We start from the raw sequence: 22,378 nt of genomic DNA on the forward strand, positions 1-22,378 counted from the left end.
AGAAAAACAGGGACTGTCAGAAGGACTTGGGTAGGATGCCACTTCTTTCAGGTCAGGGTCCAAGAAGGTCACACCTACTTGGAAACCCCTGCAGGGCCTTTTCCGCTACATCTCCTCCAGGCCCCACCCATGCCCCCCAGGTCCAGCCATAAATACTATTAAGGGCCTTTTATTCATATTCACCACATCAGAGATATCTCTTTCTGGGAAGGTTTTTTAATCCCCACAGGTTGAATTAGGGCACTCCCTCTGGGTCCCTAGCAGTCGTCTCCAGGCTGGGAGCCCCAGGGGGTCTGCTCCCTCCCTGCTTCCCTAGCCTGGCCCTGCTGGCACACAGTCACTAAGAAGTGCTTGGGCGAAGTGAGTTGTCTTGCACTGCCGAGTGGAAGGTGGGCACCTGCCCCACTAATGCTCGCTGGCTGGTAGCTTTCACAGTACTCCTGACCCCCTGAGGGCTTTGCAATCTGCCACTGCAGGTCCCTCGCACAACCCGCAGGGTCCTTAAAAGTCATCGTCGTCACAGATGTCAAGGTACACATCGAAAGCCTCTCTGTTGCAGTTTCCATCAGGAGTGAAGACATATTTGTGGAAGGTCCCATCTACGCAGATAGCTAGAAGAAGGGGGAGGATGGGCAAAAGGTTAGAAGCTGTGGAAGCCACACACTCCAATCCTTTCAGGTGTCCTATGGCCTAGGGTCTACCTCCAGACCTTTGTCCACATGCCATCCCTCTGATGATGGAGTCGAGCCACCCACTCTAGCTTCCCATGCCTTAAAATTCCTTCAGGTCCAAATTGCAGGACTTCGCCCATGCAGTGCCCCCAGTCAAGGGCTATTCCCACTCACCAATGACAGAGTTGACGTTCTTGGAAGTATTGCGACCGAAGGCGCAGATGCAGGCTGACTCGGCAGGCACGGTGAAGCTCGCCAGGCTCCACTGAGAGTCCACGTACTGCCCAATCATAGGCCCCACCTTGCCCACACGAGCCAGCCTGCAGGCAGCACTGGCTAAGCCCAGGTGTGGTACATGGGCAGGGGGACTGGGGACATGGCAGGGCAGGGCAGGGAGTACTCACGCGGAGCGACGGTTGAGGCGGGTATCTTTGAGAGCAAAGATATGGACCGTGCCCTTATCACTGGAAGCGCAGAGGAAGGAGGAGTCATGGCTGAAGTTGATGCTGGAAGACAGACCAGCAGTGACGCCCATGTGTCATGTGACATGGGATCACCAGCCCGCCACACATATCCTGTGCTCACCAGTAGAGAGTGGCAGGGTCAGTGCCTCGGCGCAATTCCACCAGTTTCTCCTTGGATTGCGTGTCAAAGAGGCGAATAAGGGTGCCTTTCTGAGAGGCCGAGGCCACTACAGTGCCTGGCTGGTTCAGAGACACGCAGGCCACGTCACTCTGATGTGCATTGATCGTAAATGGAGCAGATGAAGTACCAGGCTTTGTGCTTGCCAGGTCCTGTGGTGGAAGGAGCAGTTTGGGCTTGGGGGTATGGGAAGCAGGGGCCAAGCATCCACAGGGGGAGCCAGCCCACCCACCTACCCACCTACCCTTGCCCACTGGATGGCTCACCACAAGTTGCAGACTCCCACACTTGTGTCCTGGGAACACCAGCAGTTGCTTCTCCAGGCTGGGGCAGAGGTCACAGAGCCCTAGGGTATGAGGATGAAGTGTCGGGGTTGGGGGGATGCAGGGGCCAGGCAGGGTCTCAGAATGGACAGAAGCAGGATAAGGGCCAAGACTTTGACCTTCCATGATATATGTTACCCACAGAACCCTCGGGGAGCTTGCCCTCCGCAGTGCTCCCCAGCAGTGAGGCAGATTCTCCACCTCCTGATGCAGCTGCGGCAGCCCCAGGAGGCCCAAGGATCCCTGGCACAGCCAGCCATGTCCTTACTGGGTGTTTCTGCTCTGCTATCTGGGGCACCTGGGTGTGGGACAGGGCTTCGGGTGGGGACAGAGAACTGGCTAAGGGTTGGAAAGATGGACTGACTGGGAATATGAACATCTGTCAACCCATCTGAGCATCTCTGCACAAAGACTCTCTCTCTGCCCCTCTTTCCCCATTTTCCGGTGTGCCCCTTCCAACCTCTCATTTCTGCCCCTCTGCCCCATCCACTGCCTCCTGACCTCACACCTGCACATCTGGGTCCTCTCACCCTTGGGGTTGTCCCGGGTGTCAAACTCGAACAGCTTTCGGGGGTTGTCGGGAAAGGAATACACGTAGATGCGGTTCCTCAGCACGATCACAATTCTGTGGGCAACACACAACACAGGATGGCCATGAGGGGATGGCGGGATGCCCATGCAGGACTAACCCTCTCGCCTGCTGTGGGGACCTCCTACCTCCCCCACCCCAGTCCTCCTCAGGCTCACTTGTCATGGCGCATGCGCACAGCCAGCACTGGCTTGGTGAAGGTGAACTCCAGCACCAGCTTGTCCTTGGAGTCCTTGCCCTCCCGGGCATCGTCCCAGATCAGCACTGCTGGGCAGGTGGGTGCGTTGTCGGGGCCAAGGTTTAGGGTGAGGGGCAGCCCTGGTGACACAAGACCCACCCCTACTCCCCATGGGACCTCAACCCACTTGCTTAACCTTTTGTTAACACCCAGCATGGGCTTCATATGGCATGAGCACTTGTGGATGTGATTTCTGAGAATAGGTTTCTAAAACTGTTACATACTCATTTACAGATGAAGAAACTGAGGCTTGAAGAGGTTGAGTATCTTGGCCAAGAACCTCACTGCCCATGAGCAACCCAAGCAGGGACTCACATTCAGGACTGTAACTCCCATTAGTAACTATTTCTGCCTCCAGGGTCCCAGTCCGTACCCCTAGAAGATTTCTGCGATGAATCCTCGGGCTCTGTGACTTGCCTAGGGCATCTCTTGCCATGTCCCAGTGGGATGAACAAAACCCTTAGAACAAGATGTCTCCTGAGGCTCAAAGCAAGAGGATACTGGGGAGACAGCACCAAGATTTTAAGACCTGTTGGTTGTGTGACCTTGGAAAAGCCACTTAACCTCCCTAAGCCTCAGTTTCTTCATCTGTAAAATTGGGGATAACAATACTTCCTACCACATGGAGTTACTGTGAGGATTAAATAAGTTAATATATATAAAGTGCGTAGAACAGTACCAGGCTTATAGCAAGCGCTCCATAGGTAAGGACATGGCATACAGGAGGCATTCAATAAGTGTTAAGCGAAGGCAAAACACCAAGCTTCTCAAGCGATAAGATCCATGACTTCCAAGCTGTAGGCCTCACTGTGGGACTCTGAGGTGCTCTGACATCTTCATCTGCCAGTGCCTCGGGGTGCCTGAAGGAGGCCAGGATTCCGGGGAATCTGGGCCAAGGGCGGGATGGGATGAGGGCACTTACCTGAGATCTCTGAGAACTTGGGGCTGCTACCACCACCCACCAGGGCCAGCAGGTTGGAGCGGTGCAGCATTTCCACCAGGCCCATGCTGCCCACCTGCTCATGGTCTGGACAAGGACCAGGATGTCAGTAGGGGTGGGAGCCAATGCCCAGCCCGTCCCTTCTGCCCATTGCCCCTCCTCCACCAATGGCTCACCCAGATGCCCCTTCTCCATCAATGGCTCCACATTGTAGATGCGCACACCTGTCTCCATGGCGCAGCAAAAGCAGCCTGGGGAGGGGGGGATTTGGGGCTGCTTCAAAGGATGCCCAGGTGGAAGCCATGGCCCACCTCTGGCCATTCTTTCTGTCCCTCCCTCCAATCCACAAGGGTGCAGGCACAAGCCTCTCTCACTTTGGTCTTGGTTGAAACGCAGACTGGTCACTCCTCGAAGTGGCTGCTGAGTCATGGTCCAGGACTGCTTCCCTGGACACAGATGGGGGTAGGGTTGGGAAGAATCCTGGGGTTTGCCCTTCTCCTAGAACTCCTGTCCCCAGTGGATTTCTTCTTCCTCCTCCTCCTCCTCTGCCACTTTCTGCCGCCAGCAGGACTGAAGAAAACAAAAAAGAAAAAAGAGGGATAGTTCTGGGGTCTCCACACTAATCTCCTAAGATCCCAAAAAGCATGGCCAGGAACTTCCCCATCTTCTCACACTTGGATGAGCCCAGCTCCAGCCCTACCCTGACCTGTATTCCCCATTTCTTTCTTACTCCGTAGCCATCAATGCATGTCAGGAAGTAATGGGGGTAGAGGATTAGTGATATCTCTTCCTCACCCCCAGCCAATCCTGGCTCTAATGCCCCACATGGCCTAGAACCACTTCTCATCTTCACACCTGGACCTAGCATCCAACTCCACCTGTCAATAAGCAGGGAAATGGAGCTAGGTCATCCACTTCTTCCCATACCTCCCTGCCCTGGCCCCGAGACCTGCTATGGTTGGTCCATCACCCACAGGACCACCTCTCCTCATGCCTTCTGAGGCTCCCAGCCAATTCCACCATCTCAGAGCCCTCTCACACCTCCCCTCCTCACAGGCTTCTCCAAACCCCTTCAGGATCCCACGCCTAGCCCCAGATGACCTCTTCTCATGCCATGCTAACTTCTGCCCAACCCGGGTCAGCCTGGATGTTCCCCAAGACCTCCTTATGCCCTAAAGACTCTACATCAGATTCCCCTATCACTCCAAATCGCCCACCCCTGGAACATTCCCTTCCATGTGCTTTGCTGTCATTTCCTCCAACATAGACTGACTAGAACCTACCCCCAGGAATCTCATCCCCCTTACATTCTTCCTCCAGATTCTCTATCCTCTCCCCAAACACCCTGCCCCAGGGCACCCCTCCTCCATCAAGACTCTTGCCCAGGACATACCTCCCAAAACCCCTACCTGGAACAACTTAACCCAACAAGACGCCTGCCCCGGACCCCTCTAAGATTCCTGTCCTAAAGCCCCCACGCTCCCTTCAAATCCCCATCTCCCCAAGACCTTTGCCCAAGCACACCCGTTCCCCATCCTCCAGGAGCTCAAACCTACTTTCCGCCCTTGTACCACCTCCACCAGACCACCTCACTCTCCAAAGACTCATTCTTTGGACAGCGCCACCTTTCAAGGTCCCTTTTTCGGACCACCATTGCGAAGACCCGTGCCACCCAAGAACTTTGCTTCGGGATGCCTTACCTGCCTCCACTTCTTCATGTCCAAGACCGCCCTCATACTCCTTCCAACACCAGCACTCACTTAAACTCCTTGTCCTAGACACCCCCCTCCCACCATCCACCAAAACCTCTGCTCATGGAACCCTCCCGCTGGACCCTCCTCCAGGTTCGGACCAACTCTGGAATCTTGCCCCAGTTTCCCGCTGCCTGCACTGACCTGATCTCCGCGCGTTCCCGATTCCAACCCCAGCCGTCGGTGCCGCCCGCGGCCCGGTTTTCTGACCTCCCGGGCCCTGACGCCCGGCTCTGGTGTTTACATCAGGTCTCACTTCCGGGGGAGGGAGTCTGTGACCGGAAATGACTCATTTGCGACCGCAACCCTCCTCCCCTGGGTTCCAGGTCTTTGGAGCAACGCAAGCGATAGTGGCGTCCTCCGGGGAGGATGCTCAAGGGCCTGTCTGAGGGAGCAGAGGAGGGTGGGCGAGAGGGAGCCCTTCCTTCGCGGAGAGGGAGAGGGCCGAGCATTCCCCCGCTCTGTCCTGCTCTGAGGGCGAAAGGCGTCAACTTTCTGGGCTAGCAAGATTTGGACCTCCAAGGTGGGCTAGAGGGGCCTTCCTTGTTGGAAATACTAGTCCTCCCAGATTTCTAGAGAGGCGGGGGGGGGGGGGGGCGGGAGGCCGGAGGCGGGGGCGGACCTGGAGACCCGGTAAAGCTGCAACGCCTTGCCCCCGGGAAGTCAGGGATGAGATTCCATACCCTTGCTTGCTTTTGTTTACAAAATGAAAAGGGGGTTTTTAATGGTAAGAGGTATAATGCTTCCTGTGGAAAAAGAAACCAAATACGTACATGCTGGAAATACATTTTAATCAACTTTTAACGTTTGAGGTAGTTGTGGATTCACGTGTGGTTTGGGGAAATAATACAGAGAAACGAGATGTACTTGTAACAGTTTCCTCCAAAGGTAACATGTAACATTATAGTAAAATATTACAATCAGGTTATTGATATTGATACAATGTACCCATCCTTTACTTTTTCCTAAGTATTGTTTTTTTAAAAAAAAATTTTTAACATTTATTTATTTTTGAGACAGAGAGAGGGAGACACAGAATCTGAAACAGGCTCCAGGCTCCGAACTGTCAGCACAGAGCCTGACGCGGGGCTCGAACCCATAGACCGCGAGGTCATGACTTGAGGTGAAGTTGGACGCTTAACTGACTGAGCCACCCAGGCGCTCCACTTAAGTGTTGTTTTGACGCTTCTTAAATTTTTGACTAATATATAATGGGTATGTTTAATTCCAACGTTAAAATTTATTTATTTTAATTTTTAAAAAATGTTTATTTTTGAGATACAGAGCGCGAGTGGGGCGGGGCAGAGAGAGAGAGAGAGAGAGGGAGACAGAGACTCTGAAGCAGGTCTGGGCTCTCAGCATAGAGGCCAATGCAGGGCTCGAACCCACAAATCTCGAGATCATGACCTGAGCTGAGGTCAGAGGCTTAACTGACTGAGCCACCCAGCCCCCCCCCCCCCAATTTTTAAAAATTGCACCTTTTTAACTGATTCATGGAATTCTGTGGAATAAATGTAGCATTGTTCAACTGTTCTCTTACTGATGGCCATCTAGGTTGTTTCATGTATGGTGTTCTCAACATACTGTGAATTTGGCCTCCATATACTAGGTGTGACTCCATTGCTGTGATCCTCAACAAAGCTAATCTTCTGGCTTTCTTTGGTCTCTACTTTCTCATGTCCCAGACCATATTTAACTTAATTTAGTTTGGGTTCTGCCACTCCTATGTCTCAGACACTGCTCTTAACCAGATCACCCATGAATAATCATCTTGACTAACCAGCAGTCACTTCCCTACCCTCTCCTGTGACTGCCCAATGCATTCCACAGTTTCTTTCTCTCATTCTCTTGGTTTTCTCTTACATTTCTGGCTACTCTTCCGCCTTTATCCAATTTCCAAATATTAGAGTATCCTGGCCCCCTTACTTTTGTAGCCAATATACTCTCCCTAGATGACTTCATCTTGTTTCATAGCTTTAATTATTGCAAGTGTTTTGGAGATCCACTAATTTAGGCCTATAGCCTAGGCATCTTTCCTGAACACCAGACTCATATATGCTATGGCCTGTTTGACGTCTTCCTGTGGATATCTCATAAAGTATCTCAGATTTAACCCACCCAAACAGATCTCTCACATTTTCTTGGTTCAAACACCCTCTTGTCTCCCTCATCTCAACCAATGGGACCACAACACCCAGTTTGTCACTCAAGTCAAATAGCAGACATATCATGCTCAATTGATTATTCTCCATTGTCATTGGCAAATTCTGTTGGTCTCCCTATCAAAAGGTGTCAGAAATAAACCCCTCAGTCATTTACTTACAGTCAAGATAGAGTAACAAGGACTAAATTTTCCCTCTCACATGAAACACCCCCCCAAAAAAGACCCAGACACAATACATCAAACAGTGGTTTCCAAGACACAGACATCAGGCCTCCCTAAGTTAAGATAGTCCAGAGGGACAAGGGCACTTAGAGTTCAAAGACAGAGTATCAGGAGAGAGCTGCAAAGAGAGAGAAGCACAGAAATCTGCAGAGGGTCCCTGTGAGCAGAGCAGTGATCAGTGCATGCATTTGAGAAAACTACCTAAGGCTAGGGAAAGGCCCATCCAAATGAATTAGAGTGAACAGGGCCTGGTACATAGGCAGAGAATAGTTCTTGCTTCTACAAGCTAGACTGGGAAAACTCCTAATTTGTAGGGCATAGAACACACAGGAAGGTCTTGCCTCAATGGTGGTAAATAATTAGCTGTAGACTTAGTACTGCTTGAGACCCACTTAACAAATCATAAGAGGTAGACTCTGAAAGAGGAAACTGTTTGCAAGTAACTATATCAGTACAAAGGTCAGGAAAATTTATAGGAATAATATAATAATAATAGCCCAGCACCTAAAAAAGTAAAATTTACAATTTCTGTTATCCAAACAAGCATGACCAGGCATAAAAGAAGCAGGAGGTACATACTGCAACATGGAAGAACCTTGAAACTAGTATACTAAGTGGCAGAAGCCAGTCACAAAGGACTACATGTTTTTTTAGAAGTGTTTTTATTTATTTATTTTGAGAGAGACAGAGACAGCGCAAGTGGGGGAGGAGCAGAGAGGGAGAGAGGGAGAATCCCAAGCAGGCTCCATGTTGCCAGTGCAGAGCCTGATGCAGGGCTCAAACCCATGAAACTGTGAGATCATGACCTGAGCTGAAACCAGGAGTCCAATGCTTAGCTGACTGAGCCACCCAGACACCCTGAGGACCACATATTATATGATTCCATTTATGAGATGTCCAGAATAGGCAAGTCCTTACAGACAGAAAGTGGATTAGTAGTTGCCTAGGGCTGATGGCAGTAGTGATGGCATGGGGGTGGGGGGACTTTGATTAGGAAGGAAAGGGAAATGACTGCTAAGGGGTATGGTGTTTCTTTTGGGGGAGATGAAAATGTTCTAAAACTGATTGTGGTGATGGTTGAACAACAGTATACTAAACGAATTGTACACTTTAAATGATGAATTATGTGGTATGTGAATTATAGAAAAATACACCAAATGGGATTAATGACATCACAAAAGAAAAACATTAGTGACTTGAAGTCATAGCAATAGAAACTAACAAACAAAACAGAGAAATAAATAAATAAATAAGGCATAAATGAGCTATGGAACAATTTCAAATGGCCTAATATGCCATTTGAAATAAAATCCCCAAAGGAGAGGAAGGGGGACGGAAAAAGTACGTGAAGAAATAATGTCCTAAAACTTTCCAAAATTAATAAAAAATATAAACGGACAGATCCAAGAAGTTCAATGATCTCCAGTACAAGAAAGTTGGAAAATACTACACAAAGGCACATTGTAATCAAATTACTCCAAACCAATGATAATAGATGAAATCCCACCAGCAGCCAGGGAAAAAAGATGTGTTACCTAAAGGAGAAAAAGAGAAGAATGACAGCTTTCTTGTCAGCAAACAAGAAGACAGTAGGGCAACATCTTTAAAAGAGGATAGTACGTTCTGAATGACAGAGTAAGGAACCCCCAAATCGATTCCTCCATAAAGGTAATGAAAACACTGGCCAACAACAATAGCCAAAAAAAAGTCCAAGTTAACTTTCTGAGAATTTTCTACATTAGCCAAATACTTGAAACAATCTGAGGAGCATCCATTCAAGAAAAATGCCTGCATCTTGGTAGGAATGAGCTTTGTGTCATTTTAATTTGCCTTATTCCTGCCCCTCTCTACCCAGCTCCATCATACCAATAAAAGCCAGCAGCCTATCAGGATGGAGGGAGGAAAATGTTCTTGGAGCTCCCCTAAAAGCTATATTCCTGGGGCGCCTGGGTGGCTCAGTCGGTTAAGCGTCCGGCTTCGGCTCAGGTCATGATCTTGCGGTCCGTGAGTTCGAGCCCCATGTCGGGCCCTGTGCTGACACAGCTCAGAGTCTGGAGCCTGTTTCAGATTCTGTGTCTCCCTCTCTCTGACCCTCCCCCGTTCATGCTTTGTCTCTGTCTCAAAAAAATCAATAAACGTTAAAAAAAAATTTAAAAAAATGCTATATGCCTAAAGAATTGTCATCCTTTAAAAAAAAAATCACATGTTAACATAGATAGAATTTTTCCAAAACAACAACAAAAACTATTTAGTGAGAAGAGGGGCATTTTACATTTCTGCAAGTCTCTTTAATGTTTGGTTTAATAGAAAACAGCTAGATTCTCATATCTGCTCCTGAGTTCAATCTCTTGTGATATCACATATTTGGTGTCCTGAGAAAAATTCTACTATGCACTTGTGAGAGAATGAGTATGAAAAAGGCAAATAATGTCTTGGTGTCATGAACATACTTCTGACCTCCAGACACCTTAAAAGAGTCTCAAGGACCCCCCACGGATCCCAGACCACACTTAGAACTATTAATCAGTGCTGTTAAAACTTCTGGTTATAAAGGTACCAACCTATCCTCACTTTCACAATGAATGTTTTACCTCATCTTTATACTTGAGTAAATAGGGCTTGACATTGTATTTGAATAAAGATGGGTTCCTAGGTGTTTAAGTTCTCATAGTTTGCTTTTCAAACAAGTGGTCTGTTTATTAATGTTATATGTTAATAGGACACTCACCAGAAAATGAAGAATGATGCACATTCCTGTTATACAAAGTTGTTATGAGGAAAGGTTTCAGGATTGAAAGGACCAAGTTTCAATGACAGAGTAACCTGTTGAAGAAATCCAAACTTGGATGAACATTTAGGTATTCCAGATTCATGGGAATGAGTTATAAGTATTTACATCTCAGTCAAAAATTTTCTCGATGCATGAATCTTGAAGCTAAACATCACTCTGCTCAGACCCAGTTGGGCCAACTAAAGTTAGAGCCCCTCCTTGGAATGTTTTACCTTCTTTTGTGGGTGTGACACACTGAATTAAACTTCCTCTTCAATGCATCCTGGAAAATGGATTGTTTGTGGCTGGAAGAATCATTTAAGTTTTACTCTGATGTTTTGAAAAGTAGCATCTTGATTTCCACAGGTCTTCATTTATCATTGAACATTCATTCATTCATTCATTTATTAAATCCCTAAAACAGGCACACTGTGTGAAATGTTGGGAATAGAAAAGTAAGCAGATCAATATCCTTGTCCTCTAAAGAGAAAGGTGATGGACATATACATAAATGCTATGAAGGGAAAAAGGATTAGAATATAGGAAGAACTGGAGTAGAGGTAGGGGTTGCTATTTTATTTGGGGTGCTCAGAGAAGCTTTTGTGCTAAGGTGACATTTGAGCAGAGACCTGAAGGAAGAGAGGGAATGAGTCTTATGGAAATTTTGGGGAAGAGCATGGTAGGCAAAAAGAACAGGAAGGAGGGGCGCCTGGGTGGCGCAGTCGGTTAAGCGTCCGACTTCAGCCAGGTCACGATCTCGCGGACCGTGAGTTCGAGCCCCGCGTCAGGCTCTGGGCTGATGGCTCAGAGCCTGGAGCCTGTTTCTGGTTCTGTGTCTCCCTCTCTCTCTCTGCCCCTCCCCCGTTCATGCTCTGTCTCTCTCTGTCCCAAAAATAAATAAAATGTCGAAAAATAAAAAAAAAAATAAAAAGAACAGGAAGGATATCAATACAGCTTGAGAGGTGAGGTCACAGAGGTATGGGGTTGGGAAAAGATCATACAGGGCCTTGTAGGCCATTTTAAAGGTTTGGTTAAAAAAATTTTTTTTTTAAAGGCTTTGGCTCTGTTCTGAGTGAGATAGGGAACCACTGGAGAGTTTGAAGGAGAGGACAGAGATGTGACCAGACTTGCCTTTCCAAAAGAGTACTTCCTGGCTGCTATGTGAAGACCAAGGTGGGGGCAGGGAAAGGGGGAGCAAGGAGGGCAGTTAGGAGGTTATTGCAATAAATCAGACAATGGTTTTGGTGGCTTGGACACTGGGTAGTGGAAGAGATAAGATGCATTCTGGAATTATTTTGAAGGTGGAGCTGAAGGGATATGTTGATGGATTGGATATAGGGTGTGAGAAAGATAAGAGTCAAGAATGAGTCAAAAGGTTTTGATTCACCTGGGAGTCAGCTGGAGGAGCAGATCTGAGATGGGAAATTGGGAGTTTGGTTTTGTTTTTCTGGAGTCTAAAATGCTTATGGGATATCATGTAGAGATGTTGAATAGGTGGTTGGAGATGACTGAAGATCAGTCAAAATCTTTCCAAATTGATGAAAAACAATCTGTACATCCAAGAAACTAAAGAACTCCAAGTAGGATACATTTAAACAGATACATACCCAGACATATCATAATCAAACTTTCAAAACATAAAGAAAAAGGATCTTAAAGGCACCAAGGGAGAGAATCATAAAAGCAGGACATACAAGTGATCTTCAATAAGATTTACTATTAGTTTCTCACCAGAAACCGGGGAGGCCATTAGACCATGGGATGACATATTAAAGTACTGAAAAAGAAATTGTTAACCTAGAATTCCATACCTAGTAAGAATGTCCTGTAAAAACATGGGAAAAAATAAAGATATTTTTTAGCCATGAAACAGCTAAAAGAATTCAACACCATTAGAACGGCAAAACAAGAAATGTAAAAGAACACCCTTCAGGCAGAAGGAAAATGCTATCTGGTTGAAATCTGGATCTACACAGTGAAATGAAGAGCACTGGACATGGTAACTACATACATAAATATAGAATATATTTTTCTTATTATTTATATCTCTTTAAAAGATAATTGATAAGGGTGCCTGTGTGGCTCGGTTGAGTGACCAACTCTTGGTTTCAGTTCAGGTCATGATCTTACAGTTTGTGGGTTCGAGCCCTGCATTGGGCTATGCACTGATGTGTGGAGCCTGATTGGGATTCTCTCTCTCTCTCTGCCTCTCCCCTGCTCATTCTCTCTCTCTCTCTCTCTCTCCCTCCCTCCCTCCCTCTCTCTCTCTCTCAAAACAAATACATTTTAAAAATTTCAAAATAAAAGATAATTGACTATTTAATCAAAAACAACAACAATGTTTTGTGGTGTTTATAACATATGTAAAAGTAAGATGCATGAAAGCAATAGCATAAAGGTCGGGAAGGAATAAACGGAAACTTATTACTATAAGGTCCTTATATGATCCATGAAGTAGTATATCAGTTAAAGAGGCATACTATAAGTTAAAAATGTATACTACAAATGCTAAACCAACCAATAAAATAACAAATCCAAAAGTTACAGATAACAAACATAGGAGATAAGAAGAAATAGTTAAAATTTTCTGATTAATCCAAAAGAAGATGGAAGAAGTGAGAAAAGGGAACAAAGACAGAACAAATAGAAAACAAACAGTAAGATGATGATATACTCAAACTTTATCATATCACATTATCGCACTAATCACATTAAGATAAATGACCTAAATATCCATTTAAAAGACAAAGATGGCCACTTTGGATAAAAAGCAAGAACTAATTAAATGCTGCCTGTAAGAAACACACTTTAAATACAAAGGCACAAATAGGTTAAAAATAAAAGGATGGAAAAAGATATACCTAGTTGTTAAAAAAAGATGGAATTGCTATACTGATATCAAAGTAGATTTCAGAGTAAAGGTTATTACAAAGGATAAACATTTATCTTAAACATTTATGCACATAGTAACAGAGCTTCAAAACACATGAAGCAATCATTGATAGAACTTCAAAGAGAAATGGATGAATTCACAATTACAGTTGCAAATTTCCTTATTCCTATTTACATTATTCGTAGAAAAAGTAGGCAGGAAATCAGCAGGAATATGGTAGACTTAAAACAACAGTAGCAACCAACTTGATCTGACTGATATTTATAAAACATTCCATCCAGCAACAGAATAACACTCATCTCAAATGCACACAAAAAATTTACCTGTTAAGCAAGGCTGAAATATTTGGCCAAGAAATAACAAACCTTTGCTAGATTCAGTTTGTTACATAGCAAAAACAAGAGTAGCAAAGGTGTCAGCTACCCATATCTTTTGCCCCATAGGATAACACCAAAACAAAAGGGCCAGATGAGTGCAACACCAGTATCAGAACACCCTGTCCCTAAGCACTTTTATAGCGTGCAGCTATACACTGAGGGGTCAGGATGAGACAGAAAACCTTATACCTCATCAGAACTTGTAAGACAATGAAAAACTCTCCCTCAAAGATAGGAAAGTGAGAGATGGTACTACAAAAACATTACTAAATTGGTTAGTTCTTCTGTCTACAACTGATGTTTTAAAGGAATCCCTTTAAGCTTTAATGGTTGACATTGATGTGGTCACTGATGTGATGGGATGGATGTATGTTATTGAGAAGGAATATTAACTTGCAACAATCACTTTACAACAATACAATCACGGAGAAACCTGTGTGCCTATAATTGGTGTTTGTTGCATTTCTGAGCCCACTTTGTATTCGTGAGAAACAAAAATATCATGGGAGAAATATTTTAAATTACCAGTATTTTAACTTTAACTTTTTATAAAGTTTGGGACTTTATCAAAAAAGGATGTTGAAAACATATGTACTTTTACTTCAGTCAAATTACTTTTCATTATCTAATTTCTTAATTTTATGTATTTGAAATCTTGTGAATTAGGGATATCTATATAAATATATAGATATTTAAAACTTAATGATAACAATAAATGTAATTCAGTAACATGATTCAACAATTAAATTTTCTTTTCAGAACAAGATATAGTTAACTGCATCAAATTTATATATTACTTTGTAATGGTAAATGCTCTAAAAAATATTTAAGCTACTTCAATTCTATACCTCCTTTTTTCCCATAGGACACACAAGAGAATGTGATGCTATTTTAACCCTCTGTGTGAATTTTGCCTTATCAAACATTGTGCCTCATTTTATTAAAAGCCTTTCTTGGAAAACAAATACTTTCTTGTAGTTTGGGGGGACAAAAAGGAAAGTGAGCAGTACCCGGCTGGCTCAGTCGGTGGAACGTGGCAACTCTTGATCTTGAGGTTGTAGGTTTCAGCGCCACAATGGGTGTAGAGATTACTTTTAAAACATCTTTAAAAAAGATAGGAAAGTGAGTGGGAAATTACCTTGTAGCAGCTTCTCACAAGCTTCCCATGTTCTAATGTTCTGGGAAATCATATCTTCTGCCAAGACTTAGATCAGCTGTGGTTAAATTTGCTTACATGAAGTATGCAGATATATGCAAAGTTGTCAGGGCACCAGCATGTAGCAGCTCCCCTCTATTACCAAGAGAGACTTTATGCTGGGTCATGAAATTGGTCTCAAGATGCAAAAGGATTCACGTTATACAAAGTATTTTATCTGACCACAATAGAACTGAATTGGAAGTTGATAACAGAAAGATGTCTGGAAAATCACTAAATATTTGGAAATTAAATAATACACTTTAAAATAACTCATGGATCAAAGAAGAAAGAAACATTGGTATCAGAAAACATTTTGAACTGAATGAAACTAAAAATTCAACATATTAGTATTTCTGGGATGCCACTAAAGCAGTACTTGTGGATGAATTTATAACACTGAATGCCAATATTAGAAAAGAAGAAAGGACTAAGAAAGGTCTAAAATCAATTACCTTGGCTTCCACCATAAGAAACTAGAAAAAGAAGGGGCGCCTGGGTGGCTCAGTTGGTTAAGCGTCCGACTTCAGCTTAGGTCATGATCTCATGGCTCATGAGTTTGGCCCTATGTTGGGCTCTGTGCTGACAGCTTAGAGCCTGGAGCCTGCTTCAGATTCTGTGTCTCCCTGTCCCTCTCTCTCTCTCTCTCTGCCCCTCCCTCACTAGCGTTCTGTCTCTCTCTCTCTCTCTCCTTCAAAAATTAATGAACTTTAAAAAATTAAAAAATAAAGAAACTAGAAAAAGAAAAGTAAATGTAAGGTATGGAGTGCCTGGGTGGCTCAGTCGGTTGAGTGTCCAACTCTGATTTCAGCTCAGGTCATGATCCCAGCATCATGGGATCCAGCCCTGTGTTGGGTTCCACACTGAGCATGGAGCCTGCTTAAGATTCTCTCTATCTCTCTGCCCCATCCCCCCACCCCTTGCACTTTCCTCTCTCTCTTTCTAAAATAAAAAAAAATTTTTAAATTTAAAGGTGAGGTAAGCAGAAAAAAGGAAATAATAAAGATCAAAGTGAAAATCAATGGAAATAGAAAACAGGAAAACCATGGAAAAAATTAATGAAACTAAAAGCTGGTCATTGAGATCAATAAAATTGATAAACATGAAGACTTCTAAAAACAAAAAGAGAGAAGGCACAGCTTACCAATATCAGGAATGAAAGGTGACATCACTATAGATTCTACAAAAACCGAGAAGGATAAAAGAATATTTAAAAAACTTATGCCAATAAATTCCACAACTTAATAAAAATGTACAAATTCCTTGAAAGATACAAATTACCAAAGCTCACTCAAGAAGAATTAGATAGTTGCCAGGGTAGAGGAGCAATTGTTTACTGGACACAGAATTTCAGATTTGTGAGATAAAAAGAGCTCTTGAGATGGATGGTGGTGATGGTTGCAGAACAATGTAAATGTACTTAATACCACTAAACTTTAGGGGCGCCTGGGTGGCTCAGTCGGTTAAGCGTCCGACTTCAGCTCAGGTCACAATCTTGCGGTCTGTGAGTTCGAGCCCCGCGTCAGGCTCTGGGCTGATGGCTCAGAGCCTGGAGCCTGCTTCGATTCTGTGTCTCCCTCTCTCTCTGCCCCTCCCTCGTTCATGCTCTGTCTCTCTCTGTCTCAAAAATAAATAAAACGTTAAAAGAAAATTAAAAAAAAATACCACTGAACTTTACACTTAAAAATGGTCAAGATGGTAAACTTTATGCTATGTGTATTTGATTACAATTAAACCAAAGAAATAGATAACCTGAGTAACTATATATCTATTAAAGAAATGGACTTTCCAGTTAAAATTCTTCCTACAAAGAAAATTCCAGGCCGAGACGGTGTCACTGGTGAATTATGCCAAGCATTTTAAGGAAGAAATAATATCAACTCTATACAAACTCTTACAAAAATTTGAATACTTCCCAGCCATTCGATGGAACCAGCATTACTCTGATACCAAAACCAGATAAAGACATTACAGAAAAAGAAATCTAAAGACCAATATCCCTTATGACACAGAGGCAAAAATTATAAACATAATTTTAGCAAATTTATTCCAACATTATATTAAAAAGATAATGTATTACAACCAAGTGGAGTTTATCTCAGCAACACAGGGTTGCTTTAACATTAAAAAATCAATCAATGTAGGGGCGCCTGGGTGGCTCAGTTGGTTGAGCATCTGACTCTTGATTTCAGCTCAGGTCATGATCCCAGGGTTGTGGGACTGAGCCCCAAGTCCAGCTCCATTTTGAGTGTGGGGTCTGCTTAGGATTCTCTCTCTCTCCCTTTGCTCTTCTTCTCTCTCTCTCTTTCTGTAAAATAAAAAAATGAGTGTTTTTAAAAAAATCAATATAACTTCACATACTAACAAACAACAAAAGAAAACAAAACCCATATAATCATTTCAATAGATGCAGAAAAGAAGTTGGTAAAATTACATGATTTCCTGATAAAACACTAAGGAAAGTGGGAATAGAAAATAACTTCTTCAACCTAATGCAACAGGTATATGAAAAGATTCTCAACATCACTCATCAGAAGAGAAATGCAAATCAAAACCACAATTAGATACCACCTCACACCTCTCAGAATGGATAAAATCAACAATACAAGAAACAAGGGGTCCCTGGGTGGCTCAGTCAGTTAAGTGTCCAACTCTCTATTTTTGCTCAGGTCATATTCTTCATGAGATTAAACCCCATGTCAGGCTCTGTGATGACAGTGAGAAGCCTGCTTGGGATTCTCTTTCTCCCTCTTTCTGCCCCTCCCCTGCTCTCTTTCTCTCTCTCTCTCTCAAAATAAATAAATTCCCACTGTTGGTGGGAATGCAAACTGGTGCAGCCACAGTGGAAGACAATATGGAAGTTCCTCAAAAAATTAATAAAAGAACTACCATGTGACCCAGTAATCCCACTTCTGGATATTTATCCAAAGGAATTGAAATCAGGATCTTGAAGAGAAATTACCACTCTCATGTTCCTTGCAACATTATTCACAATAGATAATATGTGGAAACAACCTAAATATTAGTCAACAGATGAATGGATAAAGAAAATACAGCATATACATACAATAGAATACTATTTAGCCTTACAAAAAAGAAGGAAATACTGCAATATGCAACAGCGTGGATGGACTTGAAGACATTCTGCTAACTGAAATAAGCCAGACCCAGAAAGATGCATGATTTCACTTATATGAGGTATGTAAAATAGTCAAATTCATAAAATCAAAGACTGGAATGGTGGTTTACAAGTGTTGGGGGAAGGGAGAAATGGGGAGTTACTAATCAACAGGCATAGAGTTTTAGTTAGATTAAGATGAATAAGTTCTAGGGGCACCTGGGTGGCTCAGTCGGTTGTCTGACTCTTGATTTAGGTTCAGGTCATGATCCCAGGGTCATGGGATGAAGCCCCATTTTGGGCTCCACACTGATCATGGAGCCTGCTTAAGAGTGTCTCTCTCTCCCTCTGCCCCTCTCCCCTGCTCAGGCCCTCTCTCTCTCTAAAATAAAAATTCAGGGGCTCCTGGGTGGCTCAGTTTGTTAAGCAGCTGACTGGCTCAGGTCATGAGCCGTTTATGAGTTTGAGCCCCGTGTCAGGCTCTGTGCTGACAGTTCAGAGCCTGGAGCCTGCTTCAGATTCTACGTCTCTTGCCCTCTCTGCCCCTCCCCCACTCACACTCTGTCTCTCTATACTTAATAAAAGTTAAAAAAAATAAATAATAAAATAAAAATACATACATACATCCATAAAATAAAATGAATAAGTTCTAGAGATCTGCTGTGCAACATTGTGCCTATAGCCAACAATTATGTATTGCACACTCAAGGAGGATAGATCTCAGGGTGCCTCAGTGCCTCAGTCAGTTGATCAGCTGGGCAGCCAGTTTTGGCTTAGGTCATGATCTCCCAGTCATGGGAGTGTTGGGCTCCATGCTGACCATGGAGCCTGCTTGGGATTCTCTCTCTCCTTCCCTCTGCCCCTCCACTGCTTGTGCTCTCTCTCTCTCTCTCTTTCTCTCTCTCTCTCTCTCTCTCTCTCAAAAAAAGAGGATAGAGCTCATGTTGTGCTCTTACCACAGTAAAACTTAAAAAGTAAAATCTCCTTGAAAGAAAAAAACAGATATGTGTATTGGTTGAAGTATTTCTGAAGCCCTCTCTATCTTGCCTTAATAGGCATGAGAATCTAGTTGTGACTGTGGCCTTTGTCCTTAGAAGTGTTGCCCAAGGCTTGACCCTGAAACAAACCTACCTCTGCCATTATTTTTTGGAAGAGCACTTCTTTTTTTTTTTTTTTTTTTTTCAACGTTTTTTATTTATTTTTGGGACAGAGAGAGAGACAGAGCATGAACGGGGGAGGGGCAGAGAGAGAGGGAGACACAGAATCGGAAACAGGCTCCAGGCTCTGAGCGTCAGCCCAGAGCCTGACGCGGGGCTCGAACTCACGGACCGCGAGATCGTGACCTGGCTGAAGTCGGACGCCTAACCGACTGCGCCACCCAGGCGCCCCTTGGAAGAGCACTTCTTAACTGGAGCTCATATTATAATTCTCTGGAGGGCTCATAATAATGGAGTGCTGTCCCCTATCCCCAGAATGTCAAATTCATATGCAGGAGGGGCCTGAGAATTTGCACTTCTATGCTGTTTCAAGTTGATGCTGCTGCTGCTGGTCTGGGGTCCACATTGCTAGAATCACTGGGTGCCTGACACTACAAAATAATACAACTCTACCCCTGGAGTATTGTCTTACCCATCACAAGGGAACTCTTTGATTCAAGGTATGACCAGAGTCCCTAGAAGGACAGGAAGCTGGGACTTTGCTGAATTTATAGCATATAATTAGGATGTGTTGACCCTGCTTGGTAATAAATGGTTATTTAATAAATGATAGGTATGTTGGAGAGGGGAGAAAAAAACCCTACAGTTAACCTTATACTTACTGGCTAGTGCTTTTTCCCTAAAACCAGGAACAGATATCTATTCTCACCACTACTATTTTACATTGTACTAAAGACTCTAGTCAGTGCACCAAGGCAAGAAAAAAAAAAAAAACAAAAACAAAACACAAGGCAACCAGATTGGAAAGGAAAAAGTAAAACTGTTTTTATTTGAAGACAATATGATTATCTAGTGGAAAATCCAATGAAAAAAGCTAGTAAATGTAATGTTTAGCAAGATTGCAAGATACAAGCCGCAGCAACTTCTTACTCAACACGTTTCCAGAGGCAAGGGAAACAAAAGCAAAAATGAACTATTGGGACCTCACCAAAACAAAAACCTTCTGCACAGCGAAGGAAATAATCAGCAAAACTAAAAGGCAACTGACGGAATGGGAGAAGATATTTGTAAATGACATATCAGATAAAGGGTTAGTATCCAAAATCTATAAAGAGCTTATCAAACTCAACACCCAAAAAACAAATAATCTAGTGAAGAAATGGGCAAAAGACATGAATAGACACTTCTCCAAGGATGACATCCAGATGGCCAACCAACACATGAAAAAATGTTCAACATCACTCATCATCAGGGAAATACAAATCAAAACCACAATGAGATACGACCTCGCATCTGTCAGAATGGTTAACATTAACAACTCAGGCAACAACAGATGTTGGTGAGGATGAGGAGAAAGAGGATCTCTTTTGCATTGCTGGATCTCTTTTGCAAACTGGTGCAGCCACTATGGAAAACAGTTCCTCAAAAAATTAAAAATAGAACTACCCTATGACCCAGCAATTGCACTACTAGGCATTTATCCCAGGGATACAGGTGTGCTATTTCAAAGGGACACATGCACCCAAATGTTTATAGCAGCACTGTCAACAATAGCCAAAGTATGGAAAGAGCCCAAATGTCCATCGATGGATGAATGGATAAAGAAGAAGTGGTGTATATATATACAATGGAGCATTACTCGGCAATCAAAAAGAATGAAATCTTGCCATTCGCAACTACGTGGATGGAACTGGAGAGTATTATGCTAAGCGAAATTAGTCTGTCAGAGAAAGACAAATATCATATGAATTCACTCATGTGAGGACTTTAAGACACAGAACAGATGAACATAAGGGAGGGGAAGCAAAAATAATATAAAAACAGGGAGGGGGACAAAACATAAAAGACTTAAGCATGGAGAACAAACAGAGGGTTGCTGGAGGGGTTGTGGGAGGGGGGATGGGCTAAATGGGTAAGGGGCTTAAGGAATCTACTCCTGAAATCATTGTTGCACTATATGCTAACTAATCTGGTTGTAAATTTAAAAATTTTTTTAAAATTAAAAAAAAAGATTGCAAGATACAAGACCAATGTACAAAAATCAACTGTATTTTTATACATTAGCAATGAACAACTGGAAATTGAAATTAAAAAATAATATGTACAATAATATCAGGAAATATGAAATACTGGGGTACCTGGCTGGCTCAGTTGGTAGAGCGTGCTACTCTTGATCTCAGGGTCATGAGTTCAAGCCCCATATTTGAGCATGGAGCCTACTCTGAAAAAAAAAAGAAATATGAAATATTTAGGGATAAATATGACAGAAGATGTGCAAGACCTATATACTGAAGACTACAAAAACTGTTGAGAGAAATTAAGGAAGGCATATATAAACGAACCTTTTTCATGGGTCAAAGGCTAAATATTATTAACATGTCGATTCTTCCCAAATTGACCTGTAGATTTGATCCAAATCCAGTAGTCTCTTTTGTTGTAGAAATTGACAAACATTTTCTAAAATTCATATGGAAATATAAAAGACCTAGAATAGCCAAAACAACTTTGCAAAAGATTAACAGAGTTGAAGGGCTAACATTACCTGATTTCAAGAATCATTATAAAGCTACAGTAATCAACACAGTATGATACTGACACACAGATAGACAAATATATCGATAGAACATTATAGAGTCCAGAAACAAATTGATACGTATATGGACAACTGATTTTTTTTCTTTCTATTGTGGTGAATAAGTGATTTTTGATAAAGCTTTAAAGCAATGCAGTGGAGAAAGGATAGTCTTTTCAACAAATGGTACTGGAATAGTTTGATAGCCACCTGCAAAAGAATGAGCTTGGATCTGTACCTCCCACCATACACAAAAATTAATTCAAAATGAAATGAAGTCCTGAATGTATAATCTAAAACCATGAGACCTCTAGGGGTTCCTGGTGGCTCAGTCAGTTGAGTGTCTGACTTCAGCTCAGGTCATGATCTCATGGTTTGTGAGTTCGAGCCCCATGTTGGACTTGCTCCTGTCAGCGAAGAGCCTGCTTTGGATCCTCTATCCACCTCTCTCTCTGCCCCTGCTCCACTCGCATTCTCTCTCTCTCTCTCTCTCTGTCTCAAAAATAAATAAATATTTTTTAAAAACCATAAGACTTCTAGAAAACCTTTGTGACCTTGGATTAGGCAAAAATTTCTTTGATATGACATCAAAAGGACAAACCAAAAAGAATAAATCGATATGTTTGCCTTCATCAAAATTTAATATTTCTGTTTTTTCTTTTTTTAACATTTTTAATGTTTATTTATTTTTGAAGGAGAGAGAGACAGAGCATGAGCGGGGGAGGGGCAGAGAGAGAGAGAGAGAGGGAGACACAG

The 22,378-nt window shown here is 43.1% G+C and overlaps 1 protein-coding gene across 7 annotated transcripts; it reads right to left on the reverse strand.

The window, feature by feature from the left end:
- Positions 1-153: 153 nt before the first annotated feature.
- Positions 154-5,635, reverse strand: WDR45 (WD repeat domain 45). Of its 7 annotated transcripts, none has more exons than XM_045470510.1 (11): positions 5,299-5,635; positions 3,778-3,973; positions 3,580-3,654; positions 3,386-3,490; positions 2,384-2,489; positions 2,167-2,261; positions 1,580-1,659; positions 1,257-1,465; positions 1,076-1,177; positions 846-991; positions 154-611 (listed from the first exon to the last, which is right to left on the reverse strand). In XM_045470510.1, exons 2-11 carry the CDS (start codon positions 3,830-3,832, stop codon positions 502-504), a joined length of 1,083 nt encoding a protein of 360 aa, XP_045326466.1. In that variant the 5' UTR covers positions 3,833-3,973; positions 5,299-5,635; the 3' UTR covers positions 154-501. The 7 variants fall into 7 exon arrangements, with proteins under 7 accessions (XP_045326466.1, XP_045326465.1, XP_045326471.1 ...); XM_045470509.1 differs by having other exon boundaries at positions 2,384-2,492; positions 5,299-5,430; XM_045470515.1 differs by lacking the exon at positions 846-991 and having other exon boundaries at positions 5,299-5,607.
- Positions 5,636-22,378: the final 16,743 nt, after the last annotated feature.

Source organism: Leopardus geoffroyi, chromosome X (genome assembly GCF_018350155.1).
Source record: "Leopardus geoffroyi isolate Oge1 chromosome X, O.geoffroyi_Oge1_pat1.0, whole genome shotgun sequence".
Lineage (NCBI taxonomy): Eukaryota > Metazoa > Chordata > Mammalia > Carnivora > Felidae > Leopardus > Leopardus geoffroyi.